Source organism: Sinohyriopsis cumingii, chromosome 14, assembly GCF_028554795.1.
Source record: "Sinohyriopsis cumingii isolate HCF-2022 chromosome 14, ASM2855479v2, whole genome shotgun sequence".
Classification (NCBI taxonomy): domain Eukaryota; kingdom Metazoa; phylum Mollusca; class Bivalvia; order Unionida; family Unionidae; genus Sinohyriopsis; species Sinohyriopsis cumingii.
The window spans coordinates 3,347,749-3,370,537 of record NC_142974.1 but is presented as its reverse complement, the minus strand read 5'-3'; the positions used below and the strand labels follow the sequence as shown (position 1 = coordinate 3,370,537).

At 36.5% G+C, this 22,789-nt stretch overlaps 1 protein-coding gene across 2 annotated transcripts in view; it reads left to right on the top strand.

The window, feature by feature from the left end:
* LOC149783106 (uncharacterized) overlaps window positions 1-22,789 on the top strand; it is a 78,502-nt gene that overhangs the window by 10,988 nt on the left and 44,725 nt on the right. For both annotated transcript variants that reach the window (XM_089931325.1, XM_089931324.1), the window contains exon 2: window positions 22,282-22,393. In XM_089931325.1, the coding sequence (XP_089787451.1) occupies window positions 22,282-22,393 (112 nt within the window). The remainder of the gene's footprint in view (window positions 1-22,281; window positions 22,394-22,789) is intronic.

Genomic DNA, 22,789 nt, shown 5'->3' with positions numbered 1-22,789 from the left:
TGTAACAGTACCGTTGTAGATAAAAATAAAACTCTTCTATCCAAATTGTTAGAAATATTGATTCATAACCATCCATTGCTAAGCAGAAATTTGAAATAGATACGTATCTGTGTACGACCTAAATAAAGTTATAAATTTGAAATAGATACGTTTCTGTGTACGACCTAAATAAAGTTATAGATTTGAAATAGATACGTATCTGTGTACGAACTAAATAAAGTTACAGACCACAAGCCTGTCGCTTATGTTTCAACTATTTAGACCCTGTGAGGCTTTCGTTTTTGGCATATATGAAACTATTTATTGATCTCCGTTTTTTCTAAAGTCGCTAAATATCCCGCATACTAAGGTGGCTGTCTTATCCTACTTTGTGGGTGTCAAAAGACCGTTGCGATGTCTCGCTAAACTAAAATGGTTCAACTTTAATAGGTACAAAAGATTTTCAAGTGCTCTCAAAAGTTTCTTGGAATGTTGAATTATGATGAGATTCAAAAAGATGAAAACACGATTATTTCATTTATATTTACTTAATGGAGCATGAACACTGAAAGCAAGCATAGCTACATGAGGGTCAGAGTAAGTCAGTCAAATAGAATGATGTAGATTTGAATTTGCCACGAGAGAGAGAGAGAGAGAGAGAGAGAGAGAGAGAGAGAGAGAGAGAGAGATGGATATCATGGAAAATGAAGGATATTAATTAAAGTGACCATAAGTATTCTTGCCAGAGACATTTACGACCATTGCGATCAAGCATAATGCTTTTGAGAATTTTCTCAATAAATAATTGCGAATGAAAGTAGTACCTTTAGTACTATTTGAAATACCTGGATGATAAGTCAGTACGTTCCAAAAAAAGCGATTCTGTTGCGAAAAACGCAGTTTTAACTTGGTTGATAACTGCATCACAAATTCAATAAGCATTCATAATATTCGTAGTAGCATTGACAATAGTCACCATTAGGAATAAGCACAATACACTCAGTACATATTATTTTTATTCACAGACATATTGCTAATATTAGCATTGGGAATAATCGCACCTTTTTCTCCCTTGACAAGTTAGAATTGTTGCGCTGCCGTATTCTCTCGTGGCGCTTGTCCTGTGCACTAAGTCTTTCACTCAGCAATCCCCTCCCCCTCCGGTTTTAATACTCTAAATTTTTAATTTGTCCTCCTCCTCCCCCCCCCCCTCTCAGTGATAAGAATCCACTGTTCTTTTGCTATGTGCATTATATAAATGAGTAGCGTAAATCAAGTTTGACTGCAAATAATTTCCCTCTAATCAATCAATGACCAAATACATAATAACTTCACAATTACATGGCTTCTCCTTGTTAGAATCCCTTAGCGTAACGCCAGTTCTTCTCACCATGAAAATGCAAATCACAACTCAAGCACCCAGTGCGGGGAACTATTTTCCGATTCAGTTCGCAGGTCAGCCGAAACACAATTCTCAACCACATATCACATGTACGCATCCTCCAAGTTATTGTTCACAACAACAATAAAAGACATCTCCAAATAAAGGAACAACCCCTTATCAATGGCACAAAGTATTAGTCCCTGTTACATTCATACTGAAAGGCACAATCAGTCACCATATTTAGATTAAGATAGGAACTACTTCGCCCATCCCCATTTATCCGGCTCTGGACCAATCTCAGCTACAAAACTAATCCATGTCATCATAAGAATCTCCTGTTACGGTCCACTGTGACGTCACAATATTTCACAATTCCGACTTCCCATAGTCAAACAATTAATAATATATATACGGGCTTGCAGTCATATAAGATCTATATTCAACCATGTATCATTCTTTCCATTCCACATATCAACCAGTCATTGGTAAATACGTTCAATACTTTTCGTTTCATTTTTTTATATTCACTGCTTGTTATGGGCATTCTCAGTGCAACATATTATAGATATATTGAGTTAGTTCTGATTGCCTATTTACTAGCATAAATTGACTGTAATTCTGATTGCCTATTTACTAGCATAAATTGACTGTAATTCTGATTGCCTATTTACTAGCATAAATTGACTGTAGTTCTGATTGCCTATTTACTAGCATAAATTGACTGTAATTCTGATTGCCTTTTTACTAGCATAAATTGACTGTAATTCTGATTGCCTATTTACTAGCATAAATTGACTGTAGTTCTGATTGCCTATTTACTAGCATAAATTGACTGTAATTCTGATTGCCTTTTTACTAGCATAAATTGACTGTAATTCTGATTGCCTATTTACTAGCATAAATTGACTATAATTCTGATTGCCTTTTTACTAGCATAAATTGACTGTAATTCTGATTGCCTATTTACTACCATAAATTGGCTGTAATTCTGATTGCCTTTTTACTAGTATAAATTGACTAATTCTGATTGCCTATTTACTAGCATAAATTGACTGTAATTCTGATTACCTTTTTACTAGCATAAATTGACTGTAGTTCTGATTGCCTTTTTACTAGCATAAATTGACTGTAGTTCTGATTGCCTTTTTACTAGCATAAATTGACTGTAGTTCTGATTGCCTATTTACTAGCATAAACGGGCCGTAGATCTTCACTTCCATTTATTAGCCTGTAATAGAAGCATTTAATTAGGATCCCAGGCTGGGTTAGAATTCAACAAGTCATAAAGTGATGATAATTCACTTCAAGGAGGTGATTACAGGTGTATTTTAAGTACTAAAAGGAAAATAAGCATAACATCAGAGGTATACCAGTAGATTTTAGAATTGATATCTAACTTAATGTGTTATTATGGGTTTCTTTACATGTGAGGGAAAATTGAGAACATGTGTGCTAAAAGTGAATAAGCAGGCAACAGCCAAAGAAAACAAACTGACTACCTATATGTGTATGTATGTGTGTGTGTGTGTGTGTGTTGTCTATATTTCGTATTTGCCTTTGAAAAAGACTCATTAAAAGAGTCGAAAGCACTCAGGCTAGCTAGATACTAGTTTCGCACTGTCTGTTGTCAGTTTATTGCATATATATATATATATATATATATATATATATATATATATATATATATATATATATATATATATATATATGCGCAGATTTAGCTTATGTGTTAATTTATAAATGCTAGGTTTGTGATACTTAGGCTCATGTTTTCTACCTTCAAAAAATGGTAGGCTGGGTATGTCAAAATGCGAAACTATCCAGTGAGACTTCTGTGCGTGACTTCTGGATGGGACACGATTAGTGCAGATTAAGCCAGCAGCACACGCAGGGACCTAAAGCAGGCCAGGGCACTGTAAAACTAGAACACTGGATTATGAATTCACAGCGCCTACCACTAAGATAAGCTGCCTCTAAAAATAGGTGGAGCTGTGAATGTTCACATGTCGTCACTAAGGACAACGAGAGGTGTTTCATTTCATTCTTCCTTTCTTATTTGTTTTATTTATTTTTCTTCGTCTTTATGTGTCATCCGCCCTTAAAGGTCTGCGGGGTTTGAATCATGCCCTTTCCTGTCTTTTAAGTATTAGTCTTTCATGCGCCTATACGTGGTTAAATAACGGCCAGTCAAACAATCAAACAATAATTTTCTTGTTGCTTTGGTCGAAACTCAGATTTTGAATTTCTGGTAATTTTGCTTATCCTGGAAATATGTATTACTATGCGTTTGTCTCAGAATCCAATATTTCTGGAAATGTGTATTAGTCTATCTAGCTGCACGTGCGTCTGTTGATCTTCTATACGTGGCGGTGGAAGCTATATGGAGTATTCATTATTGATATCCGTTTCGAACAGTACGACAATCGTATCGCTGCATATTCTTTTCTCTCTCTTTCTCCGCGCACGCGCGCTCGTGTGTGTGTGTGTGTGTGAAACTCTTGCATATATCTGAAGTTGCCATAGAAGCCTAAATTGACAAATAGCTCACTGATGGCAGGGTAACTTCCGCGGACGACCATGCAACGAACAAAATTTGACCTATTGGATTATTTATGGTAAAACGATAAATAAATGATTTTATCGGTGTTCTAAAACAACTATATATCGACCGAAGGATCTCTTCATAACACATACTAGTCAATACACTGAACAGCGTCTAGCACGTGGTAAGGAGATAAGTAAACACAATCGTTACGACGGTGTTGTTGGTTACCCAAGTGCTTACCTCACGAACATTGTTTACGCTAACTAGTTTTTCCAATGTATACCCGTTGACAAATTCACGTGCTGAAGGAGAAAAGTTCACCGATACTGTGTTGATGAACGTCTTTTCATAAAACACAAATCGTTCCACGAACGGTTTTGAAACTTGGCTGTGGTTATATACTTGAGGTGAACACGTCCCTGTCTCTATGTGGTTATATACATGAGGTGAACATGTCCCTGTCACCATGTGGTTATATACTTGAGGTGAACATGTCCCTGTCTCCATGTGGTTCCCTGTCTCCATGTGGTTATATACATGAGGTGAACATGTCCCTGTCTCCATGTGGTTATATACATGAGGTGAACATGTCCCTGTCACCATGTGGTTATATACTTGAGGTGAACATGTCCCTGTCTCCATGTGGTTATATACTTGAGGTGAACATGTCCCTGTCTCCATGTGGTTATGTACATGAGGTGAAGATGTCCTTGTCTCCATGTGGTTATATACATGAGGTGAACATGTCCCTGTCTCCATGTGGTTATATACATGAGGTGAACATGTCCCTGTCACCATGTGGTTATATACTTGAGGTGAACATGTCCCTGTCTCCATGTGGTTATATACATGAGGTGAACATGTCCCTGTCTCCATGTGGTTATATACTTGAGGTGAACATGTCCCTGTCACCATGTGGTTATATACATGAGGTGAACATGTCCCTGTCTCCATGTGGTTATATACATGAGGTGAACATGTCCCTGTCTCCATGTGGTTATATACATGAGGTGAACATGTCCCTGTCACCATGTGGTTATATACTTGAGGTGAACATGTCCCTGTCTCCATGTGGTTATATACTTGAGGTGAACATGTCCCTGTCACCATGTGGTTATATACATGAGGTGAACATGTCCCTGTCTCCATGTGGTTATATACATGAGGTGAACATGTCCCTGTCACCATGTGGTTATATACTTGAGGTGAACATGTCCCTGTCTCCATGTGGTTATATACATGAGGTGAACATGTCCCTGTCACCATGTGGTTATATACTTGAGGTGAACATGTCCCTGTCTCCATGTGGTTATGTACATGAGGTGAAGATGTCCTTGTCTCCATGTGGTTATATACATGAGGTGAACATGTCCCTGTCTCCATGTGGTTATATACATGAGGTGAACATGTCCCTGTCACCATGTGGTTATATACTTGAGGTGAACATGTCCCTGTCTCCATGTGGTTATATACATGAGGTGAACATGTCCCTGTCTCCATGTGGTTATATACTTGAGGTGAACATGTCCCTGTCACCATGTGGTTATATACATGAGGTGAACATGTCCCTGTCTCCATGTGGTTATATACATGAGGTGAACATGTCCCTGTCTCCATGTGGTTATATACATGAGGTGAACATGTCCCTGTCACCATGTGGTTATATACTTGAGGTGAACATGTCCCTGTCTCCATGTGGTTATATACTTGAGGTGAACATGTCCCTGTCACCATGTGGTTATATACATGAGGTGAACATGTCCCTGTCTCCATGTGGTTATATACATGAGGTGAACATGTCCCTGTCACCATGTGGTTATATACTTGAGGTGAACATGTCCCTGTCTCCATGTGGTTATATACATGAGGTGAACATGTCCCTGTCACCATGTGGTTATATACTTGAGGTGAACATGTCCCTGTCTCCATGTGGTTATGTACATGAGGTGAAGATGTCCTTGTCTCCATGTGGTTATATACATGAGGTTAACATGTCCCTGTCTCCATGTGGTTATATACATGAGGTGAACATGTCCTTGTCTCCATGTGGTTATATACATGAGGTGAACATGTCCCTGTCTCCATGTGGTTATATACATGAGGTGAACATGTCCCTGTCTCCATGTGGTTATATACATGAGGTGAACATGTCCTTATCTCCATGTGGTTATATACATGAGGTGAACATGTCCCTGTCTCCATGTGGTTATGTTGTAACGCTCTATTCCATTTATCTTGAGGTGTGCCTCCTTATGGTGTTTAATGCATATATTATGTATGTTACTTTGTGTGGGCACAAATAGTCTACACATTTTGAGGCCGATATTGTGGGCACAAATAGTCCTACACATTTTGAGGCCGACATTGTGGGCACAAATAGTCCTACACATTCTGAGGCCGACATTGTGGGCACAAATAGTCCTACACATTTTGAGGCCGACATTGTGGGCACAAATAGTCTACACATTTTGAGGCCGACATTGTGGGCACAAATAGTCCTACACATTTTGAGGCCGACATTGTGGGCACAAATAGTCCTACACATTTTGAGGCCGACATTGTGGGCACAAATAGTCCTACACATTTTGAGGCCGACATTGTACACCATTACCGTTATATTTAGGACTTGACAGCAATGATGCACTCAAACGTAATATGGAGGACTTTGACAGCAGCAAAATTGTTATTTAGCTATTTAAAGCACAATTCACATATATCACATACAAATTTGCATTAAAATTATAACTTATTAATATTAATATTATTATTATTATTATTCAATTATTAATATTATTATTATTATTATTATTATTATTATTATTATTATTTATCAGTGAGTTGTTATTCGGTTTTTGTCCTCACGAACAGCCGTGCAAATTCTCCCTTCGGTCATCAGATGAGTTAAAAGACACAAAATAAAATTTGAATTTTACTGTTTGTTCCGCAATGGTGCGCACACTTGCCTCACACATTTACTAATGAATCCATTCATCAATCCCACCAGGCTGCACATTCAAGTCAGAAAAAGGTTGTATCGATCCCGGATGTAATTTCTCGGTATTGTTTTTCGATTCTCAGTCCAGATAGCAGAGACGATAGGAGTTCGACTTATGGTCATATTCAAAATTGGCTTCCTGTAGTTTCTGCATAGCTCCATTGCGGGCAGGGTTTGGCAAATTTGCATTTAATCTATCGGATAATTTAAATAGAATGTCAGGTGCTATCTGAATTTAAAAAGACCGTGTTAAAACGAAGGATACGGAAGAGAGTGAAATACATAAATTTGAGGAAATAATCTTGATCCAACTAAAGTCAGTTTGTTGATGACGTAAGCACCAGTTGAGTGGTTTCACTTCAGAAAGCATTTATTTTAATTATCGCTAACGTTAACTGAGAAATAAAATCAAACTCCTACAAGACAGAGATGCTTTTACAAGAGAATAGCTGTACAAAAGTTTTGTAGATCGCTGTGCACATTGGAATGGATATAATGTGCTTTGTAGTCTGAACATACTTCTCAAAAGTATATCGTTTAGATATACCCACAACATATATATTTTTGTTTACTTTGAACTTTGCTTCTCTTGCAATATTTTCCCTCCAGGGACACATTCCTTAAGTTACAGTTAGACTGTAGTTTTTAAGGTATAATAACGTGTGGGTAAGGGGTAAGTTTGCGTAAATAAGATAATTCGTAGCATTCACGACAAATTAAAAAAATATAATGTCAAAATAACGGAAAATTATGTATAAAATACATAATTCTAATCTCTCTCTCTCTCTCTCTCTCTCCGGGGCCCCGAGTGGCCGAGTGGTCTTAAGCGCTCTCCGTTATGGATCACTGCCATCTCACCTTTGTCTGTGTGGGTTCGAGTCTCGGATTCGGCCAATGTGGGCATGTTAGAAAGCTTGCAAGTAGCTTCTCGTGGGTCGGTGGTTCTTTCCGGGATTTTCCCGGGTTCTTCCTCCACCATTAATACTGGCAGACATGTATAGCCTGTCGTGTACTGAAAAATGGCGTTAAACCCCACAACAACAACAACAACTCTCTCTCTCTCTCTCTCTCTCTCTGATTTTTCTGTTGTCTTTCTGTTAGCGATGTAAAATTTCATATGCAATGTGTAAGTGTAGATTTATATTAACTAGACTTGAAAGGACTGAGTTATTTAAAACGATATTCGCAGATGATGGACTAAATCTGGAGTAAAGGCATTTGGTTAAAGCGCCCTGTTTTAAGGAATTCTTAGATTGATGTGATTATATGTTTGATTATTGGAACTCGGTGCAGTGGAAATATTTCTTAGCCCGAAATGATTAGCTAATTATTAGGAGCAAATGTCACAGAGTGAATTGTTAGTGATTTTCCATGATGTCAATCCTTTTTTCTCCCAGTAGCACCAGCGTTTTCAGGCATATTACACAAAGATATACGCATTCAAAAGCTCACCATACGATGCATTTGTTTGGGGTTTCTTTCCCTCATGGTCAGGAATGAGCGAGAGTTACTCTGGATAAAGATAATTGTATCGGAAACTGCTAAAAGTAGACCTCTCCGGTGGCCTATTGGTTACGGCGTTCGCCTCAGGTGCGGGAGGTCGCGGGTTCGAACCATGGCCGAGTCATACCAAGGACTTATAAAAATGTTACAAACAGCTGTCTCGCTAGGCGCTCAGCATTAAGTGGTTAGTGTTAGGACTGGTCGGCCTGGTGTCAGGATAATGTGGCTGGGTGGGATATCATGCTACATGTCTGGGGCATGATTCCCCAGTGCTAGACAAAAACTGCCACACTGCAGACATCATAGCGATATGACTGAAACATTATTAAAACTACGTTAACAAATCCAAATCCAAACTGATAAAAGAAAATTAAACCCTATAGGCAAGTTATGTCATCTTTCAGAAAAATTAACAAGAATATTTGTATTCAGATTATACCGATATCTAGGAAAGATGTTACAGAACAGAAAGGTTTTATACGCGATATATGCAGCATTTTTCACAAATATAATATTTATGAATTTATTGACAGTTTTATATGAGACAAAATATTTCCAAGAAAAACCACAATGAAAACAAAATTATAAAAGTGCTTTACAAACGTGTGTCATACTGACATGTCTTACAAAAGATAAAAAAATGTCCATACTTCTATAAACCCTAACTTTTGTGGCAAACTCGAAAAACAGCAAGCGAATTACAGTTAATTAAATCCCTTGCAAACGTTATGATAATTGTTCCAATTAATACCATGCAAGTTTGTTAGCACATCAGCTACTATTAAATACATGCATTTATTTGCCGTCAAAGCACTGTGCGACAAAGAAAACTACTATTAAATACGTGCATATATTTGCCGTCAAAGCACTGTGCGACAAAGACAACTACTATTAAATACGTGCATTTATTTGCCGTCAAAGCACTGTGCGACAAAGAAAACTACTATTAAATACATGCATTTATTTGCCGTCAAAGCACTGTGCGACAAAGAAAACTACTATTAAATACGTGCATTTATTTGCCGTCAAAGCACTGTGCGACAAAGAAAACTATTTTGAGCACATGATATAACTAATTCTGACATACCTTCAGATGAGGAAATTCTTGAACATCTCCTGGGCAGGGAATTTCCCAGCGGTATTGGAATAAAAGAGCTTGAAATAGACAGAAATGTTATAATATCTGCTTCAGTGTTCTCTGCATCTGTCATACATGGATTATTTTTTTTTTGTTAGTAATAAGATTGATTTTAAATTATCGAGATTTGGAAGACGTGATCGCGGAAATCATGACAGCCACGTCTTCTTGCACAACTATTTATGACATAACTAAAATATTACTTATTGTATAAAATTAACAATGATGTGTATTGTAATTATTTAATAAAAGTTTCGCAGGAGTAGCTTTACCATACAATAAATATAGTGCTTTCATATCAGAATCCTCAAAGGGAAGCTGCACTTCCATAAGACTTCCATAAGACTTCCATAAGACTTCTATAAGACTTCCATAAGACTTCCATAAGACTTCTATAAGACTTCCATAAGACTTCCATAAGACTTCCATAAGACTTCTCTTATGCGAATTATATAACTAATCTGTTTTTTCTGTTACTTTTTCGTATGTTTGTATCATTATCTCTGGAAAGAGGAAATAAAGACTGATGATGAGTTGTTTTTTTCTTCTTCTCAAAACCCCAATATATGAATATTTCTAATTATATTAAGTACGTTGTGCTGATGTATTTATAATACAGGAAGTAACTAAATATAAATAAATGAAAAGTGGCATTTAATAAATAATGGAGTTGCAACGAAATGGTAATATAATTTGTTTTTAACCGCGTTTACCTTTCCCCATAAGTACAAATCAGTGTGTGTATTTTATCATGGAGACAGTAATTTTAAAGCTACACAACTGAAAAGTTCGATGAAGCATAATGGGTAATTGAGTTTCCGTGCGGTAAATTATAAATTAGTTACCAAGGGTAACGGTTCTCAATATTTTGATATAACACTATTGTTTCTTTGAATCTGTCAATAAAAAATGTAATGCAGACCACAAATAGTTCACAGTATTAGGACAGTCAACAGGATTTTATTCCCATTCACAGTATTAAGACAGTCAACGGGATTTTATACCCATTCACAGTATTAGGACAGTCAAGGGGATTTTATACCCATTCACAGTATTAGGACAGTCAACAGGATTTTATACCCATTCACAGTATTAGGACAGTCAACAGGATTTTATACCCATTCACAGTATTAGGACAGTCAACAGGATTTTATACCCATTCACAGTATTAAGACAGTCAACGGGATTTTATACCCATTCACAGTATTAGGACAGTCAACAGGATTTTATACCCATTAATCGTCAACGCAAAAGTTATGTTCGTCCAGGTTCCTGTGTCTGGTTATAGTTGTATCAACTGGACGTTATTATGCCTCTGAAAAGTGTTGTCAAATGTTCTGGACACATCTGCTTACCGGTACCCCGAGGTATTCATTTAATCCATGAAAACACACTAAAAGTGTTGTCAAATGTTGTGGACACCATCTGCTCACCGGTACCCCGAGGTATTCATTTAATCCATGAAAACACACTAAAAGTGTCGTGAAATGTTGTGGACACCATCTGCTAGCCGGTACCTGAGGTTTCTATTTAATCCATGAAAACACACACACAGTTGTAAATCACCCGTAGTGACAAGCTTCCGAAGGAACACAGTGCCCAAACTTTGCCACATCCGCCATGCAACCCTAATGTAATTTTCAAGTGATTTTTGACGGTGTCCTGTTATCAAAGATTCGCAGAGGGTCAGACGATTCGAAAGCCACCGTGCAGTTTTCCGGAGTATGAACAGCACGACATGCAGTGAATACAAAATTCAGAACTTTAAACACTCACTGTATGTGTCTAATCGAAATCTGTCAAAAGGAAAAGGTACACAGCATTCATTGTATGTGTCTAATCGAAATCTGTCGAAAGGAAAAGGTACACAGCATTCATTGTATATGTCTACTCGAAATCTGTCAAAAGGAAAAGGTACACAGCATTCATTGTATGTGTCTAATCGAAATCTGTCAAAAGGAAAAGGTACACAGCATTCATTGTATGTGTCTAATCGAAATCTGTCGAAAGGCAAAGGTACACAGCATTCATCAGAAGGAAAGTTACTCAGCTTTCAAACCAATATAATTTTCTTGAAGGTAGCGCAGTTAACAGTATAATTTATTGTATATTTATCAGTGAGTTGACATTATAATTTTGCTTTATATTTATCAATGAGTTGACATTATATTCTGTTGTACATTAGCAATTAGTTGGTCTCAATGTTACTCAGTGTTACTTATTGATGGTATCATTGAATTCCTTTATTTCATTTGTTATTCGTTCATTTGATGTCAATTAACTTATTTGATGTAACATTCTTCCATTGGCATATCATCGTTCACTTGATACAAAACCTTTCATCATTTGGTGTAACATCCTTCATTTGGTGTAACATCCTTCATTTGGTTTAACATCCGTCAAGTTGATGTAACATCCTTGTTTTGGTTTAACATCCTTCGGTTGGTGTGGCATCCTTTAGTTGGTGTAACATCCTTTAGTGCTTCATAGTACTATAGAAAGTCATATGTGAATTTCAGTTTTTTGTTAAAACGTTCCACGTAGATGCCATCGTGTAAATTCGTGTGAATTCGCTCTCATTCGTGTATAGTGTAGCAACTTCGTGAATTACAGTGTTCTTAAACGTTCCACAAAGATGCCATCGTAAAATACCTTGTACTGTAAATTCGTTTTCAATTCGTGTGCAGTGTAGCAACTTCGTGGATTTGCAAAAACGACATCATCATTCAAGGTATTTAAAGTCTCGGATTGACAAAAGGGTGTAGGATTTGGATAAGGGGGTGCAAGTGTCTGGAACAAGGGTGTTGGAGAAGGGAAAGTAGGCGTTTGGAAGCGATATAGGTGGGTCTTACTCATTCGCAGAACGATAATTGATCCTTTGGTCTTTAAATTCGTGGTTTTCAGTAACCGTGACGTTCACGATATTTGGTACCAACTACGACATACAGTTGATACCAACCACGAAATTTTGTACCAAACCCCAAAAATACTATTTCAAGATCTATGTGTATCCATTCTCATACAGTTGCCATTGCTCATGTGTATATTCTCTATTTTGTATATCCTATATTAAGATCGTACCTACTCGTGTGCTCTTTAGGTAAAGTTGGTATAATATAGGTAAGGATCGATTCAACGGTAGTATTTATCGAATAAAGCTGAAATATCTTATGTTACGATCGTGTCTTCGGTAGTGATCCTTGAGTAAAGTTTGAATGTCATTCGTTTAGATCGTGATTACGTTAGTGTTCTCTCTAGTAAAGTTTGAATCAAATATGCAGAAGTTACTAGTTGTATGGTTTCAGAATGGTTAACCATCCAAATATTTAATTAAGAATAGGCATTACTCAAATCTTGTTATTTATATCTACTTTTTTTTATTTTTCTGAACCTAAATGGTAAAACCTATTACAAAACAGACCAAGTTGTTTCTCTCTTCACCTTTAAAAAGAACTAACTTTGATATCCCCAATGTCCTCCAAGTTTTGAAGCAACCATTTTATTGATTCTTTTAGTCAGCTTAGATCTACCTGATTGTGCAGTGCAATTGTAGTACGTGCATTACGTAGATAAGGCAATTGTATTACGTGCATTACATACATAAGGCAATTGTAGTACGTGCATTACGTACATAAGGTAATTGTAGTACGTGCATTAAGTAGATAAGGCAGTTGTAGTACGTGCATTACGTGCATAAGGCAATTGTAGTATGTGCATTACGTACATAAGGTAATTGTAGTACGTGCATTACGTACATAAGGCAATTGTAGTACGTGCATTACGTACATAAGGTAATTGTAGTACGTGCATTACGTAGATAAGGCAATTGTAGTACGTGCATTACGTACATAAGGTAATTGTAGTACGTGCATTACATACATAAGGTAATTGTAGTACGTGCTTTACGTAGATAAGGCAATTGTAGTGCGTGCATTACGTGCATAAGGCAATTGTAGTATGTGCATTACGTACATAAGGTAATTGTAGTACGTGCATTACGTAGATAAGGCAATTGTAGTACGTGCATTACGTACATAAGGCAATTGTAGTACGTGCATTACGTACATAAGGCATGCGCATATGGAGCTGAGAAGCCAATATTACCTGACGGTTCAAAAACCAATCTGATGTTGGCAAAGATTTCTAAATCTGTTTTTTTTTAATAAATTGAAACCTAACTTTTATAATACTAAGACAAAATAATGAAAACAAGGAGGTTTGACAACATTGTCCTCTGTTGCAATTAAAGGTCATGTGTAACTCTAACTGCGTAAAAGATAATTTATTCATGCTTGTTAGAATACCCATGACTTAAAATTGCACTCCAAGTGCATTTGCCAAAAGACTGTTATCGGGACTCGGAAGAAAATTTGGATGTTTATTGTGCACATCTATTACTGGTACATTTTTAATCTAATTTTTGTAATTTTCATTGATGACTGTAAATTGTACATGATATCTTTAGTAAGATTTTGCCATCGTGACCGGAGTCTGTTAAGATCGTGATATTACATAGGCTCTGTAAAACGTCCTGACAATTACTAATACTAATCTTAATAAGACTTAATGACGTCCTTTAGTTAAGTTTTCGTTGGCTGATGGGGTTTGGAAGGTTCTAGAAGAATTCCGTAACTTCCTATTGATTGGGCTAGGTCACATGATAAATTGAGTAGTAAGATCCGTCACGTGGGGTATATTGTGAAATATAGTCGAAATAGAAGACATATAAAAAGAGGGAACCAAGCAATCAGATTTTGGAGTTATTCTCATTTCTTGTCTTCCAATTGTTAGTGATTAATCTTGCACTCAGATATTATTTAAGAGGCAAAACATTTGTTTGGGCTATTCAGTGGAAATAGAAAGTACTCATTATTTGGACTAAGATATTATTTTTTAACAATTGTAAATTATTCAAAGGAGTTCTGGACGAAGCCATCTTGACGACGTCACGATTCTTGGTAGAACAGTAAATTTTCGGTTTAAATTTATACGGATGGTTTCATTCTTTTGAACTTTCATAGAACTTTATCAGAATTATTTTGGATTCACTTCATAATACTGTAAGTTCCTCTCACATTTTTGAACTTTGATAATTAAATTATACGTTAAGTTTTGCAAGACTTATTGGTTTTTCTTCTTTCTGTTACTTAGTTTGGGACTATAGTATCGTAACATGCTTCAGAGTATATAGGAATCTTGAATACTCGATAAGGTTGCCGACCAGAGTAGAAAAGGTGAGCTGAAGTTTGTGGTCCCTTTGCTCGAACGAGGAAACGCAAAGAAAGTTTTGGAAGAAGAAGGAAAATGAAGTACTGTTGTCCACTGTCGGTATCCAAAACTAACTTTTTAACATTCACCCCTCCATATGCTGTATATATTTACGGCAAGTGGCATAACCATTGCCCAACCAATTCCAGCAGCCTGGCGAAGGGTAAAAATTCCCATCAAATAACCTTTTCTATATGAATGGAGCCCCATAATTTAATTTTGCAGGAGGGAGCGTCCGAATTTATTTTGTACATCATTGTTTTGAATGACTGTATATATAAGGAGTCATATTTATTATTCTTTCGTTTGGTGTGTGCCCTCTTTGCTGATAGCGATAAGGAACCGTGCATCTTGCCACTGGAATGGTTTTTGTCACACTAATCCCTTGGCAAGATTTTACAGGATTTATTCTCAGAAATGATATAAATCGTAGTTCTAAAAGAAAAACAAGACCTGGGCAAACCCAGTGTTTTCACCTAACGAAACAGGCCTTAACCCGGTTTAGTAAGTATTTCAAAAAGCTTCCACTGCTATCATCAGAAGATAGCAAGTACGTTTTGCTCTAATTCGTTCAGTCAGTTAGGTTTGTTTTCTTTGATTTGAATTTAACGTATTTCCTTTTTAACCCTTACACTGCACATTGAACATTGTTTTAGGCAGTGCAATTGCTCCAAACAATACATCAGTTGAATGTTTAATATTTTGTCTTGATTATTGAGATGTATGTGTAAACAATGTGCTATAGATGAGACTTCCGAAGTAATACCTCTCTCTCGAGAACGTAGATTGTAATAACTGCATATAAATCAATACATACACATAACACTTCACAAGGCTGTAGCGCCTCTATAGAGAACGTAGTTGGTATCAAATGTATCTAAATCAATATATATAACAGTAGCTACCATTCACTTTCTCTTCTTGTATTAAACGACTTACGAACATTCCTCTTCTACTAGAACCGCATGTGTGGGTGCTTTGGATTTTTAACGTAGCTTTATCACTACGAAGTCTGCAGTGTGGCAGTTTATAGTGATGTCTAGCACTGGGGCAGTTTATAGTGATGTCTAGCACTGGGGCATCATGCCGCAGACATGTACCATGATGCCCCACCCAGTCATATTATCCTGACACCAGGCCGACCAGTCATAACACTAACCTCTTAATGCTGAACGCCCAGCGAGGCAGCTGTTAGTACCATTTTTGGTAAGTCTTTGGTATGACTCGGCTGGAGATCGAACCCACGACCTCCCGCATTCGAGGCGGACGCTCTAACCACTAGGCCACCGGAGCGGTAGAACCGCATGTGTGAAACCTATGTCGCTTGGTTTGTTCGTCCTTTTTTTTATTAAGTTAGCTTTTTCCATACCAATCTTTTCATATAGGTATATGTTTGAAAGTTTTTACATGGCGTATGTGGCACAGTTCGTTCTTCTTTCTTATATGATATACTACGTACTTTGTACTTTTGTGACACTAATCCTATGTACAACATATGTGTGAAACTAATCCTATGTACAACATATATGTGACACTAATCCAATGTATAAGATTTTTGTGACACTAATCCTATGTACAACATATGTGACACTAATCCAATGCACAACATATGTGACACTAATCCTATGTATAAGATTTGTGAGACACTAATCCTATGTACAACATATGTGTGATACTAATCCAATGTACAACATATGTGTTACATTAATCCAATGTACAACATATGTATGATGATAATCCTATGTACAACATATGTATGACGCTAATCCTATGTACAACATATGTGTGACATTAATCCAATGTACAACATATGTATGACGCTAATCCTATGTACAACATATGTGTGACACTAATCCATTGTACAACATAGGTGTGACGATAATCATATGTACAACATATGTTACAGCCCCAGTGGCCTAAGTGGTTTGAGCGTCCGCCCCGGATGCGGAAGGTCACGGGTTCGAATCCCTGCCAAGTCAATCCAAAGACTTATAAAATGGTACTATGAGTAAAAAATTTAAAGCTATCTTAACCCCCCCCCCCCCACACACACCATGTGAGGCTCTCGTTCTATGTATAACGTATGTGTAGTGCCACCTACGCATTAAATATACAGCATATATGTGGGGCCACCTTACGTATTAAATGTTAGAGCTGAATACATCGAAGAAATTTTGAAACACACTATTCATATGCCAGAAAGACAAAACCGTGTGCAGAAGTACATTAGCTTTTACATGTTAACATTTGTAACGATTGCGTGTTTTATAAATGTTAACATGCGTATGTATTCGTGTCAGGTATGCTTTACATGAATTGAAGCGTATGGGTTAGACTTTACCTGCAGTTTAGAATAAGTTCCATTGACTGAATGCTGTCAATGGGACAAGTGGAATACATACTGAAATATGTAAAGATATGTCAAGGATAATCTCACCACGCCATCGTTTTTGTCGGGTTCTTCCTCCACCAAATATACTGGTCGCCATGCATAAGCTATCGTGTACAGAACTATAGCGTCAAGCCCACAAACTCCCTCGCACCTCAACCCCCTCCCTACCCTGTCCGATTAAAATTGTCTAGGTCATTCAAGACACTACCTGATATGATTAATTTATCAGCAAGCTTGATGCGTGTGTAATTGTTGAACATAACCGAGCGTGCAAAATGTTTAAGAATATATTTTTGTGTATGACTGTTGATGTGTGAATGATTAGACATTAAATGTGTACTTTGTAACTGGGCATTGTACTCGATTAAAGACCAATTCATACAAGAAATCATAAAATCCATGCAGCGCCATAAAGATGCGTATTTTATATACCAGGCGTACATAAAGAATAGTAGTCTTTGACATATCGCAGAGTGGACGTAAACCCATTGTACAATACAAATTTATAACGGGGAAAATTGTATTGTTTACACCGGTTCACACAGGATTTATTTACACAAACAAAACATTTTCAATCTCGCTTGACAAATATAACTACTTTATTGTGCGGAGTGAACTATCAAATAACAGCAATCCAGTTTCGAAGAGGCAATAAAGAGAGGCATACATAAGTCGTTTAACTGCAGTATGGCGTATTAATAAGTTTATTGTACTCAATAATATTTCAAATGATTAAAATGGCAGGCCGCAGGGGAGAAATAAAGCCAATCAGATCAATGTTAGCTTTAATTGTTTTCACATGTGAATAGCAATATTGTTTTTTGATGTCATGGAGTCTGGATTTATAGATTATGTAAAAGAGAAACTCGTCTTAGTCGCGAGGGACAAATAATACAGTAATACATAAAATTACTAATTTTTGGAAACTGTGCAAACAGCAACGGGCTCCACGGTGACAAAAACGTGGAAGACAGCAAGAGTAACGAACGCAATACAGTAAACAGCAATAAACGACTATGACGAAAAAGCGGCAAGAAAATATCTGCCAACACCACATTATTTTTTATGACGCTAGGTGATATATGTTATTTTAAATTATTTTAAGTTTCCGTTATTTACCACTTTAAAGCCAACTGTTGGTTTCCTCTCCACATCCCCCATCCCCCATGTAGGCTTTGACAGGCTACACAATCAATATCTATATTAACTTTCCACCATCTGGGAATTATTGATGTTTACGCAATAGTGTATTGGTTATAATACTCGTCCAAACTTTGCCTGCAATACACAAAACAACACGTGTATTAATGATTGTATTTACATCTGTCTGCTGATAATACATCAAATCAGGACGAGTTCGCCTACACTCATCTACATTCCAGTTGTCTTCATTTCCCAGGCCACAGATGATATTAAACACGTAAACAAACAATACTGCCATATTAAAAGTAAAGTTTACATTCCAAATATGGTACAAACTTCTGAATGGATTAGCAATTATCCACGTGATAAAACGCATGATATATTATGATTTAATCAAGGTAGGCAGATTCTTTACAACTAATTTAATAGATTGTACATGTTCCAGTATGACCATGCCTGGCATAAAAGACACAGACAAAGTGTCCCACGAAACTGTAAGGTTTATTCTTCCATAAATATGGTGGAAAACAAAGCGGAATGGCAAATATAATACTGTATTGCCACTGGTCAGTGGAGTTCAGAAGTTTAGTTTATCTGAGGCCGTGCATTTTTATATCATTAAGTAGGAAAACGTGCCTTGATTGTCAGAATTAACATCATAAAGGGTGTAGCCAAGCAAACATACATCATTTTGCTATTTCGTGTTCTTTTGTGTACCAGATGCTTACGGGACCCCATATATCATTACTTTGCGAATATACATTTTTAAATGGACTGAACCTACTGAACTCTTTAAGTCCTTAGCACACTGAAGGATGTTTGAAAAAGGAGACATTCCAAACATATACTTTGAATCTAAACCCCTCTTTACATTGTGAAGGATATCTTAAAAAGGCAACATTCCTAACAAATATTTTGACGCTAATATTTTTTATATGTTTCATGATAGTCTGAACCAGTCGGAATTGAAATTTGGTCCCGGAGTATTCTAATGTGTGGGGTCTTTATGAAGTAACCATAATCACATATCACTCGAGGACAGACACCATAATTTTCACATCATACACCGTTTGAAGTATTGTATCGTCATCACAAGTATTGTATCGTCATCACAAGTATTGTATCGTCATCACAAGTATTGTATCATCGTCACAAGTATTGTATCGTCATCACAAGTATTGTATCGTCATCACAAGTATTGTATCGTCGTCACAAGTATTGTATCGTCATCACAAGTATTGTATCTTCATCACAAGTATTGTATCGTCGTCACAAGTATTGTATCGTCGTCACAAGTATTGTATCGTCATCACAAGTATTGTATCGTCATCACAAGAAATTCAATAGGCTTATATTTAACCATGACCAACTAAACTATATCAAGGTATGTAGCTTTGATTTATGTCTACACTCACATACATGGGTTTCTCTTCCCTAAATGACATTTGTTAATATGCCGTCAGAGAGCTTTGATTTAAACGACCAAATTATTTCATATAGTAAAGTTTGGCTTGAAAATGTCTTCAAACATAAATCTACGTATACATTTTTAATCTGTGTTGCTCATTGGACTTGGCAACGACGCAACAGTGGCCTAAGATTGTAATTTCCATCCCGGTTTCTGTAATTGCCTCAAGTATGCTAAAGGTGTGATTCTTGTCGTCTGCTAATGAATGCTGGATTTAAAAACAATTAAAATTTTTAAGTCTAGACAAAATAATTGACTTGATAGAGCGTCAGACCTCACACAATTGTGGTAAAGCAGTTCAGCATTCGATACTACTCCTACATGTTGTAGAAGGCCTGATACAAAATATGACGGGTGAATGAATTGTTTACTTTGGTGCAAGACATATCTTTCACTTTGATTTATATTTACTTGATTTAATTTGAAAAGACTGATCTAAACCATTGTACAGTATCATAAATTAAATATGTGCATATTTAATGTTCGAGGTTTGTTTCCTTTTGACCATATTTAATTCTAATTTAATGTTGTAAACTTGCTTTAATTTTGGTGGATATTGGACAAATCGTTTGTTTGATAATCCTATTGGTATACTTAACATGTTTTATAGTATTTACAGCACTTGTTTTAATGAAGAAAACAGTTATCAGATGAGTCACCTAATAAAATTAAATTATTACATTCATCAACCAATAACATGAACATAATCTACTGTTACGTATATCTATATTATATGTATTATCTTTCATAACAATAGTTTCGTAAGGGCCAGTACACGAGTTTTAGTGAGATGCCAAACTGACCTAATTCCTGATTAGTCGTGTTAAAACTGCTGATCTGTGTACTGCTGAAGAAATTTTGAAATGTCAAGAAGATTTAATCAAGCCTTGTATTGCATTCTAACACGAATTGGGAATCTGTATAACATAATTATTACGTAGAATTATGCATTCTTAATAGTACCACCAGTCTTTGAAGTTATTCATTTATATTAAAATGAGCTAATTTATTTAATTTAATCATTCACTGGAATTACTGTGATTATCTGGAATAATTACTATCACGGAAATAATGTGAATTCATTAAAATACATCTGAATTTATAGCTGTTTCTGAAATAATGCGAATTTATTTAAAGACATTTTGTGATTATATCATAGTGATTCTTCTGTATTGTTGAGGGGGCGCTCTAGCAGATGTTATGAGCTTTTGAGAGAGTGGCGTGTGTACGGTGAAGTTGTTTACGTTTGCAACATGCACACTGAAGAGAATATTGGCATATCTCTATGTTACTTTCATGTACTGTGACTGAGATTTCTTTTGGAGTTGTACTTGTGGATATTGTACACGATCTAAGCACATAGCTAACAAAAATGAGCGATCCCTTGTAATAGTCTAAAGTACGCTATCTTTAACGCTTATGAAAATAGTGAAAATGAATTTTGCCAGACAGGCTATACCAGCTTCTGAAAGTGCAATGAATGAATTACCAAATATCTAAATTGTAAAAAATAAAAAATTGTATCGGCTCTTTTTTTTTTTAACAATTTACCTCTGAAGTGAAAATGATCCGACGGAGCTAGCAGTTTCTTGAAAGATGCACATCTGAAGTTAGTCCAAGCTGCATAATCTATAACCCATATTATAAACATCAATCATACACCAAAATAAAGGAAATAAATAGAAAGTTCTTTGAACGATACCTATAATATACAAGGTCTTTTTTAAATAGCCCGTATATTCAGTAAGGAAAACCCGGGAAATTATGTTTGTTTAATAATCTAATCCTATGCAAAGTATGAAATTATAGAGCGGCATCTGATACGTCTTCAGTACATTACTGACGAAATACCTTTGGAACTCATTCGGATGACTTGTTACTTTTGGAATTGATAGAACATTTAGGACTTTAGGATATCATTCACCATATTCTTAAGCTATTTTTACTTTTTCATTTTGTATTTTAGTGAAATAAGTTTAAATTATTCAAAATTTAATGGTTTTTGTCTTTCTTTTTACTTATTTGACGAGCACAGATTCGTAACACCCCACTTTAACGAGCACAAATTCGTAACACACCACTTTGACGAGTACAGATTCGTAATACCCCACTTTGACGAGCACAGATTCGTAACACCCCACTTTGACAAGCACAGATTCGTAACACCCCACTTTGACGAGTACAGATTCGTAACACCCCACTTTGACGAGCACAGATTCGTAATACCCCACTTTGACGAGCACAGATTCGTAACACCCCACTTTGACGAGTACAGGTTCGTAACACCCCACTTTGACGAGCACAGATTCGTCACACCCCACTTTGACGAGCACAGATTCGTAACACCCCACTTTGACGAGCACAGATTCGTAACACCCCACTTTGACGAGTACAGATTCGTAACACCCCACTTTGACGAGCACAGATTCGTAACACCCCACTAAGTCTGGAATATTTCTGTTAAAGGTTGAAGATAATGAAGAAAATAGAAAAGTGACGGAAACATCTAAGGATAAAGAGAAAGAGACGAAATCGTCGACGACAAAGGAGGGAAAATCCGGCGACGAAAGCGACAATCGTAAGTTTGTATGTTGCGTCATGCATGCTTCGCGCAAACGGTTTGTTGACTCTTTCATTGGCTGATATGAATGCACATGTTGTATTATCGTGCACGTAACCAGCACACATTGCGTTCACGTATTGAACTTGAGTCACAAATAGAAGAGACTTATAGCAAACTAATAATGTTTTCTAGAAATGCACTTTGCATGGCACTTTTATTACGTCATCTTCTCAACATTAGTGTGATAAGATATTGCATTATCTTTTCAACATTAGTGTGGCATTGGTATTACGTCATCTTCTCCACACAGAATGTGGAGAATTTTTTTTACATACTTTTTTTATTTTGGTTCGATCTTCTCCTAGGATGGTATTGCGTCATATTCTTACGGTAGTGTGGTATGGTATTTAT